Source organism: Gopherus flavomarginatus, chromosome 8 (assembly GCF_025201925.1).
Source record: "Gopherus flavomarginatus isolate rGopFla2 chromosome 8, rGopFla2.mat.asm, whole genome shotgun sequence".
Classification (NCBI taxonomy): domain Eukaryota; kingdom Metazoa; phylum Chordata; order Testudines; family Testudinidae; genus Gopherus; species Gopherus flavomarginatus.
The window spans coordinates 76,580,112-76,603,096 of NC_066624.1; the positions used below are offsets into that span (position 1 = coordinate 76,580,112).

The 22,985-nt window shown below is 45.4% G+C and overlaps 1 protein-coding gene across 1 annotated transcript; it reads right to left on the reverse strand.

Annotated features, from left to right (window-relative positions):
- Positions 1-7,091: 7,091 nt before the first annotated feature.
- LOC127056365 (RING finger protein 223) lies at positions 7,092-9,415 on the reverse strand. Its single transcript, XM_050964137.1, has one exon. It carries the CDS (start codon positions 8,060-8,062, stop codon positions 7,148-7,150), a length of 915 nt encoding a protein of 304 aa, XP_050820094.1. The 5' UTR covers positions 8,063-9,415; the 3' UTR covers positions 7,092-7,147.
- Positions 9,416-22,985: the final 13,570 nt, after the last annotated feature.

The following is a 22,985-nucleotide window of genomic DNA, read 5'->3' on the forward strand; positions in this document are numbered from 1 at the left end:
TGTATAAGGATGTAACTAAAGGAGATGAAAATGGAGTGTGCTGAAAGGTGAACTATCGGACTGGAGGGAGGTTACTAGTGGAGTTCCTCGAGATCCATCTTATTTTCATTAATGACCTTGGTACAAAAAGTAGGAGTGTGCTAATGAAATTTGGTGATGACTCAAATTTGGGAGGCATCGTCAATACAGTGGAGGATCAGACTGTTATATAGCAAGAATTGGATGGCTTTTAGAGGAATAATAGAAGTGGGATGAAATTTAATAGTATGAAGTGCAAGGTCACACATTTAGGGGCTATTGAGAAGAACTCCTGCTATATGGTGGGAGTTCACTTGGAAATGGCTGGGAAAGAGGGAGACGTAGGTATATTAGTAGATGGCAGGATGTTCATGAGCCATCAATGTGACATAACCAAGAAAAAGACAAATGCAAGCCTAGGACATATCATATTTCCAACAGACAGAGGGAAGAATTAATGCTATTGTATAAGGCACTCATGAGACCTCATCCGGAAATCTGTGTACAATTCTGGTCACCCGTGTTCAGGAAAGATGAATTCAAACTGGAACTGGTACAGATAAAGCTACTAGGATGATCAAGGAAACAGAGAGCCTACTTTGTGAGAGGAAACTGGAAGAGCGTGGCTTGTTTAGCCTAGCCAAAGACTAAAAAAGGTATGACTTCTTTATAAATACATTAAGGTGTAAACACCAGGGTGGGAGAAAAGCTATTAAAGCTGAAGGATAATGTTGGCACAAGAACAAATGGGTATAACCTGTCCATGAATAAATTCAGGTTGAAAATTAGATGGTTTCTAACTATCAGAGGAGTTAGATTTGGACAAACAATTAACCAGTTTAAAGATGGAGTTTGATGAATGTATGAATGAGGATTATGAGACAGGATTGCATGCAATAGCTGGGGACTAGTCTTGAAACCCAGGAAGTTCCTATGCCCTGTGCTCCTAAAGGGGCCTGATTTTCAGCGGGTGGGTAATGAAGCTTTTTGGGGTAGATCCACAAAGGTACTTGAGATCCTAACTGCCACTTTAGGGCCAACATTTAGGTACCACAGAGAGTCTCAAAACCTTTGTTCAGCTGCTGCCTAACCTTGGAAGCCCTAAAATCCCTAGATGCTGGCATTTCCATGGTTAATTTTCCCTAGGTACCTAAGTTTCTGACTGTGAGCATGCACACAGTTGCCTTAGCATAGAAACATAAACACCTAAGTGGGATCATCAAACTAGGAATACTGCTGCCTTTCTTGCCTGTGGGGCCCAATCCTGTTGTCACTTTCAGAGCATGCTGAAACCAACATAAAATAATGAGGAAGGAAGGAGTTAAAGAAAGGAAGAGGAAGCAGCCTCTCTTAGAACCTTTAACCGAGTTGTTAGAGCTCTCACCCAGGATGTGGGACACATGCATTCAGTCTCCCTCCCCCTACTGTGGAATAGGGATCTGAACTTGGGTCTCCCATTTCTCAGGTGAATGCCCTAAATATAGGAGCATGGGATATGTTGGGGTGGGTCTCAATCTCTCCTATTGAAGCTGTTCCACTGAATATAAATGATTAATATGCATAAGGCCAAAAAGAGTGAAAATGACAAATTAGTCAAGTTAAGCCCCTCTCCTTAGCATTTCTTATGGGCTAAATTGTGCATAGTGCTCCAGTTACGGAGAAAAAGCAGCTGTCAAGTGGTTTGCTTTAAATTAAACAGTAGAGAGAAGTAAGGGGGCCATAAGACAGAAGTGAGGTAACCCCTGAAAGTAGTAAGGGGTACCTGGCTTCCCTGTAATTGGAGCATTGCTTATGCAGCTCCCTACTCAGCATGCTACCCTTCATGGATCCTATTCTTATGGCTCTAACTCTCCCCATTAATTGTATATGGAGCCGAGGGACCTGACTCAGGCCTGTGGATTCTAATGGGTGGCAAGGCACCTAAAAGCTATACACTGCAATGCTGGGCAGTGCTAGATCTACAAACTGTGCATTGCAATGCTGAGCATTACAAGACCTAAGGACCTTTGTAGATCCATCACTTTCTGAAAATCAGACACCTTTAAGGTACCTCAAACTGGGCAAATAGAAGCACCCAAAATCACTAGTGACTTTTGGAAATGCAAGCTATTAATTTAAGTTCTAAAGCAATATTGCTACCTTTGTATAAGAGTACCTTGGCAGAGCAGGTCCATGATTGATGCCAAACATCCAAAGAGTGGCTATTTCTTATTTTATATGAATATAAAAGTAACTACCAAGGATTCTTAACCTCACTGCTCATGTTGATTTTTGAGTAATATCAAAGGAATAGAAAATTAGTTCAGTAAGTAGATTTTAGAGGTTTAGAAATAGATTAGATACATTTATGAAATCTTCCATGGTTTTCTGACAAACATGTCTTTTAGAATATTCATATCTGCAATTAAGTAATTAATATTGTGTGACTATATACTGATGGCAGGTTACTGGTGTGAAGATCAAATTTAAGAACATAATTTCTCCCCTGTAATATGTTTGTTTAGTCAGAGTATTTTCAGGCCCTTTCAAAGGAGAAAGCAAAGACAATTAAAAGTTTCTAGCTGTTGTACATACCATTGACAAGTGTGACATGTCATTCCATATTCTTTATGAAAATATGCTTATGATATGAATGACATAACAGATATACTTTATGCAAGATGGCTCGTGAGATATCATTGGAAAGGTTATGATTTAATGAATATGATTATCCTATTTGTATGCATTTATCAATTCTGTATCTGAAATTAGGAATATTGACTATGTATCTATATTTAACTATGTTACTTTGGGTGATGTCCCCCGCTAACACTTCAGGTACAACAATGAAAAAGCCCGATAGGGCTGATGGCCCATAAGCCAGAGACAATGGACTGTAAAAGAGTTTAGTCTTCCTGTGAATGGTGTGGGTCAGCCTGTGAAGAAAGGCTACAGAGGCCCTACAGAGTGAGGTGGTCTTGGCACCTGATACTAAAACATTACTTGGGAGTTCTTGTAACTTTCTACTGGAAAGGAAGGAGTGGGGGAATCAAACTAGGGCCTGGTCCACACTACACTACACAGTTAAATCGATTTAACTCTGTACCCGTCCACACTACAAGGCACTTTAAATCGATTTTAAGGGCTCTTAAAATTGATTTCTGTACTCCTCCCCAACGAGAGGAGTAACCCTAAAATCGATATTACTATATTGATTTAGGGTTAGTGTGGATGGAAATCGATGTTATTGGTCTCATTCCTTTAATGTAGCTACCCAGAGTGCACCGCTCCAGAAATCAATGGTAGCCTAAGACCATGGACGCACACCACCGAATTAATGTGCCCTAGTGTGGACGCATAAAATCTTTTTTATAATATCGGTTTTATAAAACCGGTTTTAGTAATTTCGATTTTATGCTGTAGTGTAGACGTAGCCTAGGAAACAAAGGACTCCTGCCTTATGCAAATCTTATTTAAGGTCCTATTTAAGGGTGGGGAGTGAGGTAATCCAGATCCTCAGTTCTCCCCAGCTACCCCACTCAAGATGACTGCTGGAAACAACTAAGACTGAACAGGGGGAAAAGAACTGGGCCCAGGCTGGAAGGGGGTCTGGCCTGTGAAGATTATTAGAACCACATTTAGAGTGAGAACTCACATGTAACCAGTTTTTTTTTTTTTTTTTTTTTTAGGATATTAAGCCTAGATTGCGTGCTCTGTTTTGTTTTCTTAGTAGCCTGCCTTGTTCTGTCTGCTACCTCCTCAACCACTTAAAATACACCTGCTATAGTTGTTAAATTTTTTTCTGGTTTATAATACAACCCAGTTTATGTCATTTCTAACTGGGGGGAGGGGAGAGTTAGAAATTGTGCATACTCTGCTTTCTACATCAGCGTTTCTCAAACAGGGGTTGCCACTTGTGTAGGTAAAGCCCCTGGCGGGCCGGGCCGGTATGTTTATCCACTCTGTCCGCAGGTCTGGCCGATTGCGGCTCCCAGTGGCCAAGGATCGCTGCTCCGGGCCAATGGGGGCTGCTGGAAGTGGCGGCCAGTACATCCCTCTGCCCGCGCTGCTTCCAGCAGCCCCCATTGGCCTGGAGCAGTGAACCACGGCCACTGGGAGCCACGGTCAGCTGGACCTGCGGATGGGGCAGATAAACAAACGGGCCTGGCACACCAGGAGCTTTCTGGTAATGCTTACTCAGGAATATGTCAGCTAATTTATGTACATTTATTCTTAATATTATTTATAATGCCTTATACACTCCTGTAACACCTTCTATTTCAGCATCTCAAATTGCTTTAAACTTTGTAATGAATAAAGCCTTAGAAGCCACATGTTAGGGAGGTAAGTACTGCTATCCAATTTTACATGGATTAACAGAGGGACAGAGAGGTTAGAGCCGAAACTGTCAAATGTTTGTATCTGAAGTTGGGCACCTCAATTATCATACAGAAACTTAAAAAAAAGCGGTCTGATTTTCTTACGTGCAAAGTATCCACATCTACTACTCAAGTCAATGCTATGCTCAGTTTTCAAAGGTATATTTTTATTTAGCTGCCTAGTTTATTAATCCAAGTTTGAAAATACCATCTTAAATAACTTGACCAAGGTCATGCAGAAAGTTAGCGCAGAGCTAGAACAGAATCCAATAATTTATCTCCCTGTAATATTTTCATTTTCTGTTGTGTGAAAAGGCTGGCGCACATTTATGTGTTTATGAATGTAAGTGACACAAAGATCACGTACTGTTTTCATCAAATACTTTCATTATAATGGATCTTTGTACAAATACTACATTTTTACAGGTCTGTGATAATCAAGACAATGCACACTACGCATCACTTGTGCAGTCATAAAACACATCACACTTAAAACAAGTCTTCAGTTGCTGTCTTTCTGCTCCTAAATAGCCAGTACATTTCTTTTCACTTGTCATAAATAGAAGTGGTCAAGTAAGGGTGTATTAATAGAATACTTGTCAGGATATCATGCAGAAAGCTTGCATAAATACACAGGGAATAATATACAACCACCTTTAAATTCTCCAATTATTAAGCACAAAAATCATTTTCATTCCAATACAGTATTATGTAGAAATATGGAAGAGGAAGCAGTTTCTCATTCCAGATATAACAGCTAATTAAGTTTTTTTTTTTTTAAATTCAGGCACCAAACAAAATTATCCTGCAACATACAATAGTACTTACATAGAGTGCTCTCCTTTGTATGTTACAAAACAAATTATATGGCATGATTTTTCATCTCACATTATGAATATCTCACCATATATGAAATGCATTAAAGTCCCAACCTGACATATACAAAAAGTGTTCTCCTGGCCTTCTAGAGAAATTCATAATACAGAAGTGAAACATATCAAGAAGGGTGGAAAAACACTTTCTAGTTGTAACTGAAGGCTAATTATCAATACAGAAATGATACTATCATATTCCACTTTTACTGCGCTGTTGAAAATCATATTTTAACGTGGGATTCCTTTCCCCATATAAATGAATGGCCAATCAATCATTATTATGTGCCACAAATCTCTCATCCCAGTTTTAGAGCTATATTATATTAATTAAACCATCTTCAGTAAATTGTTTAAAATGCACAAAACAGTGTTTCAGTTATCCACATTAAACAACGATCTCTAAAAATGAAATAGCAAAGCCTATTTTAAACAACTACTCAAGGGCCTGGCAAAAAGTAAATTGCCTTATAGAGGCAGTTTTCTTATACAGGGAGAACAGAGGGGTACTCAATACATGTGGGGATACTTTGGCGCAGTCTCTTTACGGCAGGAGTTTAAGACAGCTCTTTTGTACATGTACTGTAGTTCCTTTTTTTAAGGTTAAAAAGGGAAAAGAACAAAATACAATGAACACAGTCATCTTATTCTGATTGTAACAACAATGCATCTCTTCAATTATCTTCCAGGTGGGGGCAACAGTAAGCCAGTTTTCTTTGATAAATGGCTTCATCCCCTCTGCATTAGCAAGCACAGAAACAAGGGTATGCTGATAAATGATAAAAGTGGGGAAATGGTGTGTGACCCTTTCCTACACCTTGACTTTTCCTAATTTCCCAAGATGCTAGGCCATTGTATATCTGTTAGAGACATGTATCTTACCCTCCAGTTGCCAAGAAGATAGCTGATAGATCTTACTTAATTCTCCCACCTTCTTTGCTCCCTCCATTATACATCCCCCCGTCCCTCTATACATGTACATAATGCATTCATTTCAAACGCATTAATTGTCCAGATATCATTCCCTCTATTCTTCTCCCTTCCTTGATGTCGTGAAAAATAAATAATAAATAATACTAGCACTTATATAGCACTTGACATTTTCAAAGTGCTTTACAAACATTAACCAATTAGTCATCACAACCCCCTTTGAAATAAGTAAATAAGAATCATTATTCCCATTTTACAGAGGAGAAAACACTGCCACGCAAAATGATGGCCCTCCATCCTTATCCACTAATAAGATCCTAAGAAAGATTTGCACTTCAGGATTGAGTACCAAAATAACTAACCCATCTCCTCCAATTCTCCCACCCATGATCTTTCCCCTTAGGCTGGGAACATAAGGAGTTTGCATGTGTGAGTGAGAAGCAGGTAACAGTTCAAGTGAATTTTGAAAAATCGTTTCACCTCTCTCCATGACAAGGTCTTTCCTTGCATTCACAGACTGGGATCTAGGACTGTGTGCATGACTTTTGTGGAGGAAGTAGCAGGGCAAGTGCACTGAGGTGCAATGGTCCCACTTCCTCCAAGCCTCTTGCAGGGTCCCTCCTCAAGTGTGGAGCACAGACAAGGTAAGGTGCGTCCTACACGTGCAGAGAAGAGGCCAAGTGCACGGCGGGCCAGCAGGTCCCCCCCCGCCCCCTTGTATTCCCCAGTGGAGGCAGAGAGGCGATAAGGAGTGCAGGGTGCTTGGAAGGGAAGAGACCAGGCCAAAGGCACCGAGGCTCTGAGGTCCCGGTTCCTCTAACACCTGCCCTCCCTTTGTCCCCCGAGACCAGAGGGGACCAGGCCGGGCAAGCGCGTGCTTGGAAACGCCCGGGCCGAGTACCCCGCGGGGCGGGGGAGGGCAGCCTCAGGCGGCGGCTGCAGCAGCAACAGGCGGCCGCGGCCCCAGCGCTACGTGTGGCTCCTCCTGCCGCCAGCAGCAGCAGCCCGCCCCCTGGGGGTCCCGCTCCCGGGGGCCGCCCCGGCCCCCGCCTCGGGTCGGTACTTGAGCCAGCAGATGAGCCAGGTGACCACGACGGAGAAGAGGGCGAGGATGCTGGCGACCGAGAGGCAGATGGGCCCCACGGGGGAGGGGGAGGCCGAGCTGCCGGGCCGCGGCTCCCCCCCGTACTGGTTGACGAAGATGAGGCCGGTGAAGAGCAGCACCACCATGGAGAGGAAGGAGAACACCACGCACACGCAACCCGCGCTCAGCGCCGCCCGCTTGCAGCTCTGGCAGCTCTCGTAGCCGCCGCCCGAGGAGCGCGGGCCGGGGCGCTGCGGCCGCGGGGCTGGGCCCGCCTCGTGGGGCGCGGGGCGCGACTGGGGGCCGGCGGCGGGGCGCGGGACGGGCGGCAGGCGGTCCTGGGGCAGCGGGTCGCGGGCCCGCAGCTGCAGGGGGAAGGCCTCGGCCAGCTTGGTGTTGACGGGCAGGCTGTGCACGCGCTGGTCGGGCAGGGCGGTGCGGTGGCGGCACACCGGGCAGCAGATGGTGCCGCTGGCCCCGGGCCGCCATGGCGCGGCGCCGGGCGGGCCGGCCTGCGCGGGCGCGGGCGAGGGGCGCTGCGCGGCCCGCAGGTGCAGCTGGCTCAGGCACTCCTGGCAGAAGGTGTGCAGGCACTCCAGCAGCTTGGGCGCGCGCCGCTCCAGGTCGAAGTAATTATAGCAGATCTTGCACTCGTAGTCCTCGTAGTTAGGGGGCTTGGCGGCCCCGGCTGCCGCCTCCTCCCCCGGCCCCCCACCATCCGCCGCCCCCCCATCTTGCTGCTGCTGCTGCCCGCCCGCCGTCCCTAGGCTGCCGCTGCCCTTCTCCGCCAGCTCGGCCATAACATCTTCTCAGCCGGGGGAGGGAGGGAGCGCCACCGAAAAAGAAAAGCTCGACCCTCCCCCACCGGCTTGTCTCTCAGCCTGGGAGCTGGAGCCCGCTGCCCGGCTGCCCTTGGGGTGCAGGCACCGTCGCATGGGAGGATGCCGAAGGAGGAGGCGGCTGGACCGGGGGGTTGGTCTCCCTCTTTCCCCCTTACCCTCCTCTTTAATGCATGTCTCGTAACTCTTGCATCCTCCTCCAGCTGCGGGCTTCAAGCCTCTGCTGCGTGCGCGGCCGCCCCTCCGCAGTAGCCGCCTGGGCTCCTGAGCCTCTCCCTTCTCACCCTCAGCAGCAGCCCCCCGGAGTCGCCGCTTTGCTCCTTCCCTCCCCAGAAGCGAGCGAGCCGGTGATGTAATGCGGGGTTCCTACTCCGAACAGGCTCGGGCTGCAGGGGGGACACAGACACACACCAGCGGTTGCCTCTGCATGATCAGCTGTGAGCTCATTTCTGTGTTCAAGGACGAAAGCCCACTGATCACAAGGCCAGCTTAACCTTTTGATTGTAATTAGGAAGCCCAGGGCCAGGCTGGAACCGTAAAGAGAGAATGGGGTTTGCTTACAAATGCCCTGCTGAGGATGATGATTCTGAAGGAGGTTTTCCTTTGTTAGAATTGAACTGAGATCTAATGTATAGACCAGCACTGAGCCCTGATATGGGTCTGTTTGAGAGTCAGAACAGGAATTGATTACTAGATTAGAGACATATTTAAACAATTGTGCTCTCTCACTGTACTCCTTTTTTGTTTTAGAAATACAATTATGAGGCTTTTCCCACTGAAGTCGATTAGATTTTTGTTATTGATTTAACTGAGAGCAGTATCAGATCCCCTACATAGGATTTTCCCTCCAAAGCACATTACTAGCCTTTCATTTACTTCAATCTTTTGACTTTATTGAGGACCCTCTGTGGAAGTCCGATTTGTTTGTGGGTGTGGGTCTGGGTCTGGTTCAAGGACAGCTTTAGCTTGGTATGCTGCTCCAATTTTTTTTCCCTTCAGATCACTGTCAGGAGATTAGGCTCTAGCCACGTTTTCTAACTCTTCACATAATTTTCTGCCAGGACCAAATACAGGACCAAATCCTCTTTACCATACTCATTTGAATGTAATATTATAGACTTAAATGGCACTTCTTGTGTGAGTGAGCAGAGTGTGATTTGGCCCATGTTCTTATAGAGGAAGCAGTACTATTACTTTTTACAATTTGTGGTTTGTATTGATTTTCAAAAAAATCAAATATTTTGCGGAGCTGTCATGGATATTTACGTATTTAAATATTAGCTGCATGAAATCCACATATAAGAGCCATGTAGAAAATTTACTACAATAAATATGATCCCTTTTACCCATAATTTTGCCTTTTTATATACTTTTATCTATCTTTGTTCCTCCAATGTCCCTCCCATCAGCTTTCAAAATTCCAAATGGTCTATTCTTTACTAGCAATACTCATTTTACTAACTGCCTAGCATCATGTGAAGAATCATCAGTGGTTCTTTGAACCTCTAGTAATCTGAAAGAATGTTCATGATGGAGAATTCTGGATAAATTCTCACAATCTTTGTGTTAAAAGATGTTGCATTGATTCTGGCACAGATACTCCAGCGAGGAGTACAATTTAGAATTAGTAGGTTTGATCTGGCTTTCTAGAAAATTATTCATTATGCTTTGAGTAAGGCTAACTAGTGCTAGTATAATGTGTACAGTTGCAGATACATATTCTGTTAAATAACGCTTGGTTACCACTACACAATGTTTTCTTTTTGGTGAGCTACAAGGAGCATACAGAGCAATATGATTCACCTTCCTTATGGATGCTGGAAATGCAAGATATTTCATGCATCATGGAATCTGGAGCTGAAAGTAGCTGTGAATGTTTCCTTGTTCACATTCCGCCATTGCATTACAGCATTAAGTGCTTTGTCTGGTCTCATTTAAAATGATGATGCTTTCACCACTTCCAATGAGATTATATTCCACAGTCTCACTAAACAATTTTGCTCTGTTACCTTTGTGTAAACCTGGAGTAACTCCTCTGACTTCAATTATTATATTATGGACCAGGCCACTTAGTTCCTCAAGAATGCACAATACTGCTGGTAATTCTGGATATTTTAGTACCAGAAAGATTTGGACAAATTGGAGGGAATTGAGGGAGGTAAATACATTGTTACTTGTTCAGAGGGACTGATTTATCAGAGAAGATTAAAACAAAAAGGTAGATATTATTATTTGCTAAATGATAAGGGCAGATTAGAAAACTCTCTACACATATCTGAATGGTGAAACCAGGAGAGAGAAACTTATTTAAAGTAGGTTGTGTGGCAGAGCTGTGACCTTGTCCCCACAGTCTCTGTTGCTCCTATGGCCTCGTACCAAAACAGTTTAGCCTCCTGTCCTGACAGGGGCCTGTCTTCCCCTCCCAGGAGGTGTTTCTGTAGTGCTGGGTTGGGGGCAACCTGGGCCTGCCTTCTACTCTGGGTTCCGGCCCAGGGACCATAATGGTAGTAGCTGTTGGCACCTACAAGGATAAATCTGTGCCCCAGGAGGTAATAACGCAACGTTTCCATGGCCCATTTTACGGTGAGGCACTCATTCTCTACCATTGCATATTTTTGTTCCCTCAGAAGGAGTTTCCTACTGAGGTAGAAATTGGGTGTTCCTCTTCCTCAACCATGTGCGACAGGATGGCCCCTAACCCCACCTCGGATGCATCTGTCTGTAGGATGAATTATTGGTGAAATCCGGGGCTATCAGTATGGGGTTACTGCAGAGGGCAGTCCATAGGTCTGTGAATGCCCTCCCTGCTGCACCAGACCATCTGACTGGATCAGGACCACAGGCCTTCACTAAGTCTGTTAGGGGACTTGCCATTATGGCAAAATTGGGGATGAAATGCCAGTAATACCCCATCACCACTAAGAATGCTCAGACCTGCTTCTTATGACTTAGCCGTGGCCAATTTTGGATAGCCTCTAACTTATTCAGTTGGGGTTTTACCAGACCTTTTCCTACCACATAGCCAAGATATTTGGCCTCTGTGAACCCTACGGCGCACTTAACAGGGTTTGCTGTAAGGACAGCTCCCCTGAAGGTATCAAGGACCGCCCCCACTTCTTCCAAGTGGGTCTGCCAGTCTGGGGTATGAATCACCACGTCATCCAAGTAGGCCGCAGCATAACTGGCATGGGGGCGTAATAACTTGTCCATAAGGCGCTGAAAGGTAGCTGGGGCCCCATGTAGTCCAAAAGGGAGGACTGTATATTGGAAGAGACTCTCTGGTGTAGAAAACACCATCTTTTCCTTTGCATCTTCGGCTAGGGGAATCTGCCAGTACTCCTTTGTCAAGTCTAGGGTTGTCAAGTACCAGGCAACTCATTATCTATGAGGGGTATAGGGTAGGCTTCAAACTGGGATATCTCATTTAGTCGATGGAAGTCATTGCAGAACCTCGTGGTGCCATCAGGTTTGGGCTCCAACACTACGGGGCTGTACCACTGGCTGGGGGATTCTTCGATGATCTCCCTCTCCAGCATTTTCCTGACTTCTGCTTTTATTTCCTCCCTTTTGGCTGCTGGCAGCCGGTAGGGCCTCATAGTTACTCTGGCCCCAGGGTTCATGATGATGCGGTGATATGTCCCAGTTGTGTGACCTGGCTTTGTTGAGAATACGTCTTGATATTGGGTGATCATCTCAGTTACCTCTTTCTTCTGGGCTGTCATTAGATCAGGAGACACCCTCACCTGTTCAGGATTTTTGTTCTCCGGGTGCAGCTGTTCTTGAACCACTATGCATGCCTCTCGCGCATGCCAGGGTTTCAGAGGGTTAACGTGGTATATCTACTCTAGTTTTCGACATCCCCTTTGTCGCACCTTGTAATTTACTTCCCTTACGGGTTCGACTATTTCGTAGGGTCCTTGCCACTGGGCCAACAGCTTACTTTCAGCCCTGGGTACCAATACCATTACTCAGTCACTGGGTTGAAACTGACGAACCTTGGCTTGATGGTTGTAGTAGGTTCTCTGGGCCTTCTCTAGGTGTTTCCTCACTATGGGAGTGACCCAGGCTATCCGGTCCCTCATCTGTAGCACATGATGTTTAAAGTTCTTCCCTTTACTGGGTTCCTCCTCGCAAATTTCCTTGGCTATGTCCAGGATGCCTCCGGGGTTGCATCCACACAACAGCTCAAAGGGGGAAAATCCGGTGGAAGCTTGGGGGACCTCATGAATGGCAAACATGAGGTATGGTAGTAGGTTGTCCCAATCTTTCCCATCCTTGCTTACCACCTTTCTTTTCATGGCCTTGAGGGTTCAGTTAAATCTTTCCATGAGACCATCGGTCTGTGGATGGTAAACCGAGGTCCACAGGGTCTGGACATGGAGCAGGGAACACAGGTCTTTCATCAACTTGGACATGAATGGTGTTCCCTGGTCTGTGAGGATTTCTTTTGGTAGCCCTACCCGGGCAAAGATTGCCACTAATTCTTTGGCAATGCTCTTAGAAGTTGTGTTTCATGAGGGGACAGCTTCTGGGTACCTGGTTGCATAGTCTAGGATGACAAGCACATACTGGTGGCCTCAGATCATTTTCTCTAGCAGCTCCACAAGATCCACGGTGATCTGCTCGAACAGAACTTCAATGATCGGAAGGGGTACCAGAGGAGCTCTTAGATGTGGACGAGGGCTGTGCAGTTGACATTCGGGGCAAGAGGCATAGTACCGCCAGACATCTTCATGTAACCCCGGCCAGAAGAACCTACATAAGATTCACACCTGGGTTTTCTCCACTCCCAGGTGCCCTCCAAAAAGGTGACTGCGAGCGAGGCTTAATATTGCCTTCTGGTGTTCCCGGGGTACCAGGAGTTGGTTTACCTCTTGCTCCTGCATTTGCACGACCCGGTAAAGGAGATTCCTCTTGATCACAAAATAAAGCCTTGGCCCCTGGGCCTTTCCTTCTAGAGGTACCCATCTATCCCAGCCAACTCCTTCCTGACGTTCTCGTACCTTGGGTCTTCCATCTGGTTCCATCCAAAAGTCTCTCTCCCAGGGCTTATCAGCCCACATTCTGAGGGATCTCTCTCTCCCCTCTCGACTGGCTCCGTGAGGTTGGGGTTGGAAGTGGTCTCTGACCCCTCCTCCATCTCGGGGTCTTCCCCTTCGGTTGCCCATGTACGTCTGCCTACACAGGTGGCCCTCTGTCCTTGTATCAGGATTTGAGTACCCAAGGCCTTGGCTGCCCTTCCTTTCTTTCTTGGTCTTCCTGCCTTTCCCCAGGACAAGGAATAGCTCCTGGGTCATTTCCGTGAAAAATGGGAGGTGACATTCTTCCGCAGAAGCCTCCTGAAGTTCGGGGAGCTCCTCTCCTTCCAATTCCTCTGGTGGGAGCAAGTTTCCAGACTCGGGAAAATCTCAACCTATGAGCACAGGGTATGGGAGATTTGAGACTACCCCTGCTTTCACCCTGGTGACATTTCCCTGAATTTCAATTTTCATTGGTATGATGAGGTCGTAACTAACAGTCCCATGGACACAGGTTACCCCCGTACACTTAGCCTGAATTAACCGGCTGTGCGTCACTAATTTACCTGAAATTAGGGTAATAGCACTCCCCGAGTCTGAGTGCCATGGTTTCTAGCCCATTCAACTTTACCTGCCTTGTATATTTATGTGGGGTTACTGCAACTCCTACAATACTGAGTAGGCTGCATGGGTCTTCCCAGTCACCCAGGTTACACTGCATGGACTCTACGACATTGGGGCACTGGGCCGCTATGTGCCCCAACTCCCCGCACCTGTAACACTTATAATTACTTCTAGTCACTCCCCTATCACGTGGGTTAGGGGGTTTAGTCCCAGGGTCCCCCCAACTCAGGCCTTTTCCTTCCTTCTGGGTTCCCGGATGGTTTTCAGTCCCTCTCTTCTTCCACCTAGTACTCCCTGGGGTTTTGGCTGCCTGATCCTCTAGGGTCAGGATCAAGTGTTTGCTTTGTGAGGGGCCTTCCTTGGGTAGTTGGGTCAATTCCCTGGCTGTCATCTGTCTTTCCACCAATGTGATCATTTCGTCGTAGGTGGATGGATTGTTGTGGCATACCCATTTGTGGAGATCTGGTGGCAGTCCCCGCATGTAATGGTCCATGACCAAAGTCTCCAAAATCTCCTCTGGACTGCATGCCTTGGACTGTAACCACTTTCGAGCAAGGTGTATGAGGTCGAACAGTTGGGACCTCGTTTTGTTCTCCTGGTATTACCACTCCTGGAGTCTCTGGGCCCGTACCGCTGCCACCGCCCCTGATCGTGCTAGGATCTCTGCCCTCAGCTGGGAATAGTCAGCGGCGTCCTTGGTGGGCAGATCAAAGTAGGCCTTCTGGGACTCTCTGCACAAAAAAGGGGCGAGAATGCTGGCCCACTGCTCCTGGGGCACGCCTCATGCTGAGCAGTCCTTTCAAATGCGAGGAGATATGCCTCCACGTCATCCTCTGCTGTCATTGGCAGACGGCCAGTGGCCCTCAGGGTTCACATCCCATCAGCCCCTAGGCCTGGGTGGTGAGGATCTTCAGCTGGTCCACTACCTCCTGCAGGAGGGCTTGATCTTGGGTTGTCTGGCTCAATAATTGGTTGGTTTCCTGCTGTAACCTCATGAACTCCTGTTGCACCATCACCTGAGCCTGGGATGCCTCCTGCTGGGCCACTGTGGCTTGCACCAGCATCTCACCACCTCCTCCATTGTGGTACAAACAAAAAACCGAAAACCCCAGTGCACTTTAAAAAAAAACAAACAACCTCTTTGTTCCACCACGCTGTGAACAATCAAGATCTCACCACTGACACCAGCTGTGACAGAACTCTGACCTAGTCCCCGTGGGTCCCATGCTTCCAGGCGATTTATGCTAGCTTCAGAGGCTCACTGCAACCCTCCACTTAGCCCTTCTCTCTCTAGGGCCAGGGATACAGTCTACTGATCCCTTTTCATTATAGGCCAGCAAGGAGGTTGGTGAGAGAACTCCCACAGTCTCTGTTGCTCCTATGGCCTCGTACCAAAAGAGTTTAGCCTGCCATCTTGATAGGGGCTTGTCTTCCCCTCCCAGGAGGTGTTTCTGTAGTGCTGGTTTGGGGGGAACCTGGGCCCGCACTCTACTCTGGGTTCTGGCCCAGGGACCTTAATGGTAGCAGCTGTTGGCAGCCAACCTTCCACTGCCAGAGTTGCTACATTTCCCTGGGCCACTTTCCCGTAGCTCTCCTGCTTCTCCCTTACCTTAGGGCTCCCTTACCAATGACTTGAGGGTGTCTTCATTAACCAGCCCTTCAGCCACACTTCCTCTCCTCTGGCTCCCTGACTCTCCTCTGCCTGACTGGAGTGAGTCCTTTTATAGTATCAGAGGGGGCTTAATTAGAGTCAGGTGGTCACATTAGCTTAATGGCCTCCCTGACTCTTTGCAGGTTAATTGGAGTCAGGTGTTCTCATTAGCCTAGAGCAGCCCCTGCTCTGGTCAGTCAGGGAACAGAAAACTGTTAATCCAGTGGCCAGTATATCTGCCTTTTGCTACTCTGCTGTACCCAACTGGCCTGGGTCTATCCCAGTGGTCATAACATAATCTGAAGCAATGGGATAAAATTTAGTAGAGGAAAGAGTAGTCTGAATATAAGGAATGAAGCAGTTTAACACTGTACTGGTACTCAGGATGTCTGGGCTTATAGATTCCAAGGCCACAAGGGACTATTGAGATCATCTCGCCTGAACTGCTGTATAATACAGGCCATAGAACTCCGCCAAAATAATTCCTTTTGAAGTGGAGCATATCTTTTAAACAAACATCCAGCCTTGCTTTAAAAATTGCCAGTGATGAAGAAGCCACCACACACTTGGTAAATTTGTTCCAGTGGTTAATTACCCTCACTTTTAAAAATTTACACCTTATTGCCAGTCTGAATTCACCTAATTTCAACTTCCAGCCATTAGATCTTGCTATATCTTTGTTGGCTAGATTGAAAAGCCCATTATTAAGTATTGGTTTCCCATGTAGGTATGTATAGACTGTAATCAAGTTAGTCCTTAATTTGATTTGAGCTTCTTGAGTCCATCACTATGAAAGGCATGTTTTGTAAACCTTTAAACTTTCTCGTTCTCTCTGTTTCTATTGCTGGCTTTGGCCGGTTGAGTGACCTTGGACAAATCATTTTGTGCCTCTGTCTCTCATTTTCCCCATTGGTAAAATGGGAATAATGATACTGACCTTTGTAAAACACTTGGAGATCTACTGATGAAAGGAGCTATATAACAGCTACATATTATTATTCTCCAAACAGTAGTTATATTCTTTGCTTATTTACCTCAAGATGTAAATTCAAGATCACTCTACTGAATTCTATAGACTTGTAGGTTCAGCCTCCCTTCGGCAATACAGAGATAGACCATTGTTTTCATAGTCCACAGTGTGTTGTTTCCCATGTGTGTCCCAACAATCACACTTTTCTAAAATGCCATATTGATTTGCAGGCCTGTTGCTAATCTGCCATCCGTAATTATCCTCAGGTCTTTTTTAGTATTATTGTTTTTCCAGTGTTGCATCTCTCTTCTACTGAATATCTGTGTTTTAGATTATTTTCCCTCAGATGCATTGGCTTACTTTTTCCTCCTACAGTGAATCTCATTTTATTATCTGTACATATTTATTCTTATGGTTTCCTCATATACCTTCTTCTTCCTCACTGTGGCTCGACACCTCCCATTTTAGTATTATCTGCACATTCAAGTAATGCACTGTTTCATTCTTCCAGAACTGTAATACAGTTGTAAATAAAATCATCCTTGACACCACCAACTTGATATTGTCATCATTTTGCATTACTCTGTCTTTCAGTTAATTTCAAGCCATCTGAAAGTGCTCAAATCCAAGTCATTTTGAATTAATTTTTCATATCAGATTTTTTTGAGGCACTGTATCAAATGTTTTAATGAAGTCCAGATCTATCTTCTGCATTCTCTTGTTTTAACTGCTTGGCCTTCATCTATATGTCCTGATTTCTCATATCTGATTTATATCTGCTTTGAGGTCAACTGAAGCCACACCTAATAAGGATATGCTTGCTCTAAAACTTTGGAAAGCCTGTTATAACTTTGGCTTGAAAAACACATGGAACAAATTGAGAAGTTTGGGCATAATTATCAACAGAAAGAAACTCTAATTAGATAATGGGCAATATGTAAAATTCACATCTTGATAAAACAAGTGAAAAGAGGCATTCAGTGGGTAAAAGCTTCTTCACCTCAGCTGTAATGATTGCTAGTGTGAATGCTATGATGATGTATAGACACATTCTATTTAAGCAATGCTTATTGTGACATGCTCTCTCACAGATCATTAGTGTATTAAAAATGTAAGCAACTTGGAGAATCATATTTGCTATTGATATCTCTCTGTGTACGACCTATGGGATATTCTTTCACCTATGGAGGGATGCAAATTGCTAGTAGTCATCTTTAGGAGCCTATACATGTAGTCACAGACAGTCCCCCTGGGTTCTCTGTTCTGTCTTGCCACCCAGCTGAGCATATCTCTGTGATAGATGGCTCCTTACATCAAGAATCACAGCAATATTCAGGTTACTCCTGATCTCAAAGGACCAGTCACTTACTCTGGGTCAATTGTGCTTTAGGTCTCACACGAAAGCCAAAACTCAAAATAATTCTATAGTAAACTAAAAGAAGATTTATTAAATAGAAAAAGGGAATGAGAGTTATTTACAAGGTTGAAGCAAGCAAACATAGACACATTAATGAGTTACAGTCAGGTGTCAAAGAAGTAATATAGGCTTCTATAATCAGCAAGCATTATTTGACTTTTAGGGCTAACCCAGGCTAAGCAGCTGGGGATCTCTTGCTTATGTCTAGAAATACCTTGCTTCCGCCACCCTCTCCCCCCTAGTCCAAGCAGCACAGACATGCTTAGTTCCTTTGGTTTGGGGTTTTTATCCCCCTCCTACGAGGTGCTCTGAGCTACAACCTCAGCTGATAGAAGTCCACTTTCATGACCTATCTTCAGTGGAGAAGAGTAGAACAATAAGAGTCTTCAGTTCTTTTGTTGACTATTTCTCAATCCAGATGTAGGGAGTTTACAGTTGCTCATCTGGTATTGATAGGTCTCCTTTTGTGTTGGGGCATAACAATTTATGTAGAAGAGCAGCTCTTCACACTAGTTAATGTCCCTCTCCTGTATGGCGATGAATACAGTCACAGAGGCTCACAATACAACTGCTCAAATATTACATTACCATATGGAACGCAAATATTACAAGTAAGAGTAATGCATGCAGCAACTCATAAGCATTTAACAGAGTCAAAACACTTCCTTATAAATCTAATATCTACTTATCAATATTAACCCACAAATGAAGAAGACTAATTCCAGCTATGCATCTGTCAGTGTTCAGGAGAAATATGAGGACCTTGGCATGAGCTGGCACCTGGCCTGCCAGTGTCACAATAACTAGTACATACGTTAATCTGAACTAGGGTGACCAGACATTTGAGGCTTTTTCTTACATAGAAGCCTATTACCCCCCCACCCCCGCCCCGATTTTTCACATTTGCTGTCTGGTCACCCTAATCTGAACAAGGATATTGGTAAGCATAACATGTTAGCCCTCCTCAAGGGTCCCTGATAGCAGGAAAGTGCCAGAAGGCATCCAGTCTCAGTTTTCTCCCTTCTCAGAGTCCCTCCAAACACTTTCTTGGGCTGAGGACTCTTGTCACAGGATAATTTATTATACACATCTCAAAGGAATCAACTAAAGTCCCATATCTTCAGGGCCATCCTTAGGCATACATGGCTGCGTAGGGCACCACTGGGACCAGGGACGGCCTTTTAGGGGTCGGCGGCTGGGACAGGTGCCCAGGGCGGTCTGCCAAGGAGGGCACCATGCACTAGCCTGGCCCGATGAGCCATGTGCACCACAGCCAAGCACTGCAGCGCTGGTTCCTCTCAGGCCCAGCCCCTCCCCCCAGTTGCTCTCAGCCGCTGGGCCCAGCAGGGCTACCTTCTCCCTTCCCCCACCCACTTGCTCCTCTCGCCAGCCAGCCACCAGCTGAGGGCTCCTACCAGTGAGGGGGCGGAGAGGAGCTCTCAGACTCTGCAGCTCCGCTCTGGCCCCACCTCCTCCCCACAGAGGCTTGTACCACTTGCTGGTGCGAGTGGGGGAGGGAGAGGCTTGGCGGCAGCCCTAGGGTGTTCTGGTTGCTGTGCCGTCATGCACAGCTGGGCTCCCCTGTGGTGAGGCCCCTGCCTCCTGCCTGCGCTCTGGGGTCCCAGTCAGGCCTGCGGCACCACTGGTGGGAGGATGCTGCGCATGCAGCTCCCCCCCACCTCGTACGCCCACCCCAGCCCCACCATTATTCAAATGCGGAGGCTGGGGAGCATGGGGTTCCCGGACCATGCTGGGCAGGATGTGGCACCGGAACCCACTGGATGGACACCCCGACCAGTGGGTGCTTCTTGTTCCAGGTAAGCCCCCTCGGCCTGGGCCCCACGGAGCAACTGGAGACCCAGTTCCCCCTGCCCCATCCCTCCCACCAGCAGGGCAGCTCAGTATCTTTTGCTGCCTCATCCCTCCCCTCCCCAGCCACCGCAGCGTCTGCTCCATACAAAGCTTGAAGCTCAGGGCTTGGCTACACTCACACTTTACAGCGCTGCAACTGGGGTGTGAAAAAACACTCCCCTGAGCGCTGCAAGATACAGCGCTGTAAAGCATCAGTGTAATCAGGGCAGCAGCGCTGGGAGCGCGACTCCCAGCGCTGCACGCTACACCCGTAAGGGATGTGGTTTACATGCAGCGCTGGGAGAGCTCTCTCCCAGCGCTGCCGCTCTGACTACACTCACACTTCAAAGCGCTGCCGCGGCAGCGCTTTGAAATTCCAAATGTAGCCATACCCTCAGTGTGTGTGTCAGCAATGGGGGTGGGGGGACGACATAGTCCATCAGCACTATAGTGTGCTTAATTTGTTTAAACTGGTTTTAATAAAGTGCATGTGGTAAGTTTTCCAATACTGTAAGCTTATGTTTGTGTTGCTAAGAGCAAGTCGGGAATAGGGTCACCAGTTTAACAACACTGCGTAGGGCCTCATAAATTCTAAGGATGGTCCTGCATATCTTAACTCGGTGGCTCTCAACCTTTTCAGACTCCTGTACCCCTTTCAGGAGTCTGATTTGTCTTGTGCACCCCCAAGTTTTACGTCACTTAAAAACTATTTGCTTACAAAATCAGACATAAAAATACAAAAGTGTCACAGCACACTATTACTGAAAAATTGCTTACTTTCTCATTGTTAACATATAATTATAAAATAAATCAATTGGAAGATAAATCTTGTACTTACATTGTATAATATATAGAGCAGTATAAACAAGTCGTATGAAATTTTAGTCTGCACTGACTTCGCTAGTGCTTTTTATGTAGCCTGTTGTAAAATTAAGAAAATATCTAGATGAGTTGATGTACCCTCTGGAAGACCTCTGTGTACCCATAGGGGTACGTGCACCCCTGGTTCAGAACAACTGTCTTAACTCAAACACCTCTGGCTCTATTATCTTTTATCACGCTTAACTCTTCTTCAGTGTCAATCTTCCCTCAAAAGGGAAGTATCCCTGTGCACTCCAATACAGTTCAGATACACAAATTAATTACACATACAGTGTTCACCCACCCCAGCCTTGATCTCTCCTGGATGCTTTCCCAGTTGTCTGCCCTTAGCCAGGACACTAGTCACAAGGGTGCTCCCCTGGGCATTCCTTCTTCCTGCACTTAGAGACTTGCAGGAAAATTCCCCTTTACTGTTCTGCAGCCCCTTGGCTTCTTTCAGCTCTGGTTCTCTCCCAGTTCTCTACCCCTTATACAGGACAGTGGCCACAGGGCCACTCCCCGGCCCTTCTTCTGGCTCCAGAGTCTCCACCATCCTGGCCTTCTTGCTTCTGACTTGTCTCTCTCTCTTTCTACTGACCCAGACTCCTTATATACCACTCTGACTATTCCACTTAACTAGTTCTTTTGCTTCACATTATTTTGGCTGGTTCTAAGATCAATACTCATGGATACACAGTAAACATCTTTTACATATATATATTTCACATAATCCCAAAATACTTTATAAATTATGACTCCAGTCCTGCAGACACTCATGCTTTAATGTTACACAAATGAGAGCCCCACTGAAATCAGTGAGGCTATGGACACATGTAAAGACATATGTGTGTGAAAATATTTGCAAGATTAAGGACTATATGCAACACCACCATTGAAATGCAGCCATCCCTGAGCTAAAGGGCTAAGAAAAAAAATGGTACACAGGAACATTGCAATTCAGATATTTATCTATCTGCTTGCTTACTCATCTAGTCTTTATTGCCCTAACATCTCAGTACCTCACAGACATTAATGGATTTTATCCTCACAACACCTCTATGCAGTAGAGAAGTGCTATACTCAGTTTACCAATAGGAAACTGAGAGACAGGATGGATTAAGTAATTTGCCTAGGATCAAACAAGAATTCTCTGAGCCAGGAATTGAGCTAAGGGGTGAAATCCTGATTCCACTGAAGTCAATGGCAAAACTCCCACTGACTTCGATGTAGTCAAGATTTCACTCCAGGTATCTTGAGTCCAATTCTAGTGCCCTGTCTTGTATATATAGGGATACTCTGATACAGAACAACCCATGGGAAATCATCATTTTTTATGTCTCCTGACTATCCAAAGTGACTGTATCCCAGTATCCACCAATGAATGTTACTACTTTTTTTTTGGTTAGTATTTCTCTAAATTTTTGAGCATAGCTTTTCTAGATGCATCTATTGCTGCTCCATTGACATATCCAAAGGGAAGAGTGTTGTTGGAGTCAAAGCCATCACAAGTAACCTCTCTCACAAAATTGGAAAGATCCACACATAGCTTGCATCCCTATAGTGTTCTTTCTGAACAATAGTGAAAATGTTTCAGATTTTGCACTACAAGAATCTCTCTTTCTTCTAAAGAGTTGGATATGCTCCTCACTCTTTTCCTGTTTCAGTTATATTATTTATTTATTTTTTATTTGGGCTTTCAGATTGTTAAGACCAGTTCTTAGGGGCAAAATATATTAATTGAAGAAAAAAAATCAAAATTTAAGTATCTACAAGAAAGGACGAGTTGACATTTGGCTGAACCAGTCTCTAAGGCTTTGGATGCTATTCAGCATAAATCTTGTTATCAATTCTGAGCAGAAGTGGCAAACAACTTTTAATGAAATACAGATTGTTCGTGTTGCAATAATCTTTAATATTTTTCATCCTGCAGACTGGATGAACTGAATTGTAATGTTGGGCCTGATTCACTAGCGCATTGCTCCAGTTTTATGCTGAGATCAGTGGAGTTACATTGTTGTAAAATGAAGTAATGCATTTGGTGAATCAGTCCCAAAATGTAATAAAAGAAGTCACATTTTCCACCCAGCCTGTGTTGGCATAAATCTCCATAGCAATCATCTATCATTACGTCGTTTCAGCTATACACAGTCTCCATGTTTGTTGTACTATCGACATATTAAAATAGATTAGGTTTGATATCTGGCTTATTTTATATATGAAAGAAGCAAATGCTAACTGATGAACACATGACCCAAGAATGGACCTGATCCAGCCCAGACACAGGTAAATCTCCATTGAGATAAATCCATGTGTACTGATCCTGAATTAGGACTGTAGCATCAGACCCAGTATGGTGTCTCAACAATTCAGAATGAGGGCCAGTAGTAAAAATAAGTGCTGTAACATCTGTTATGTCAGACACATAAATGACTCAAGTGGTAACAAAAAAAAAAAAACCACACTGAGAAAAAAATAAAAAACCATTCTCATTC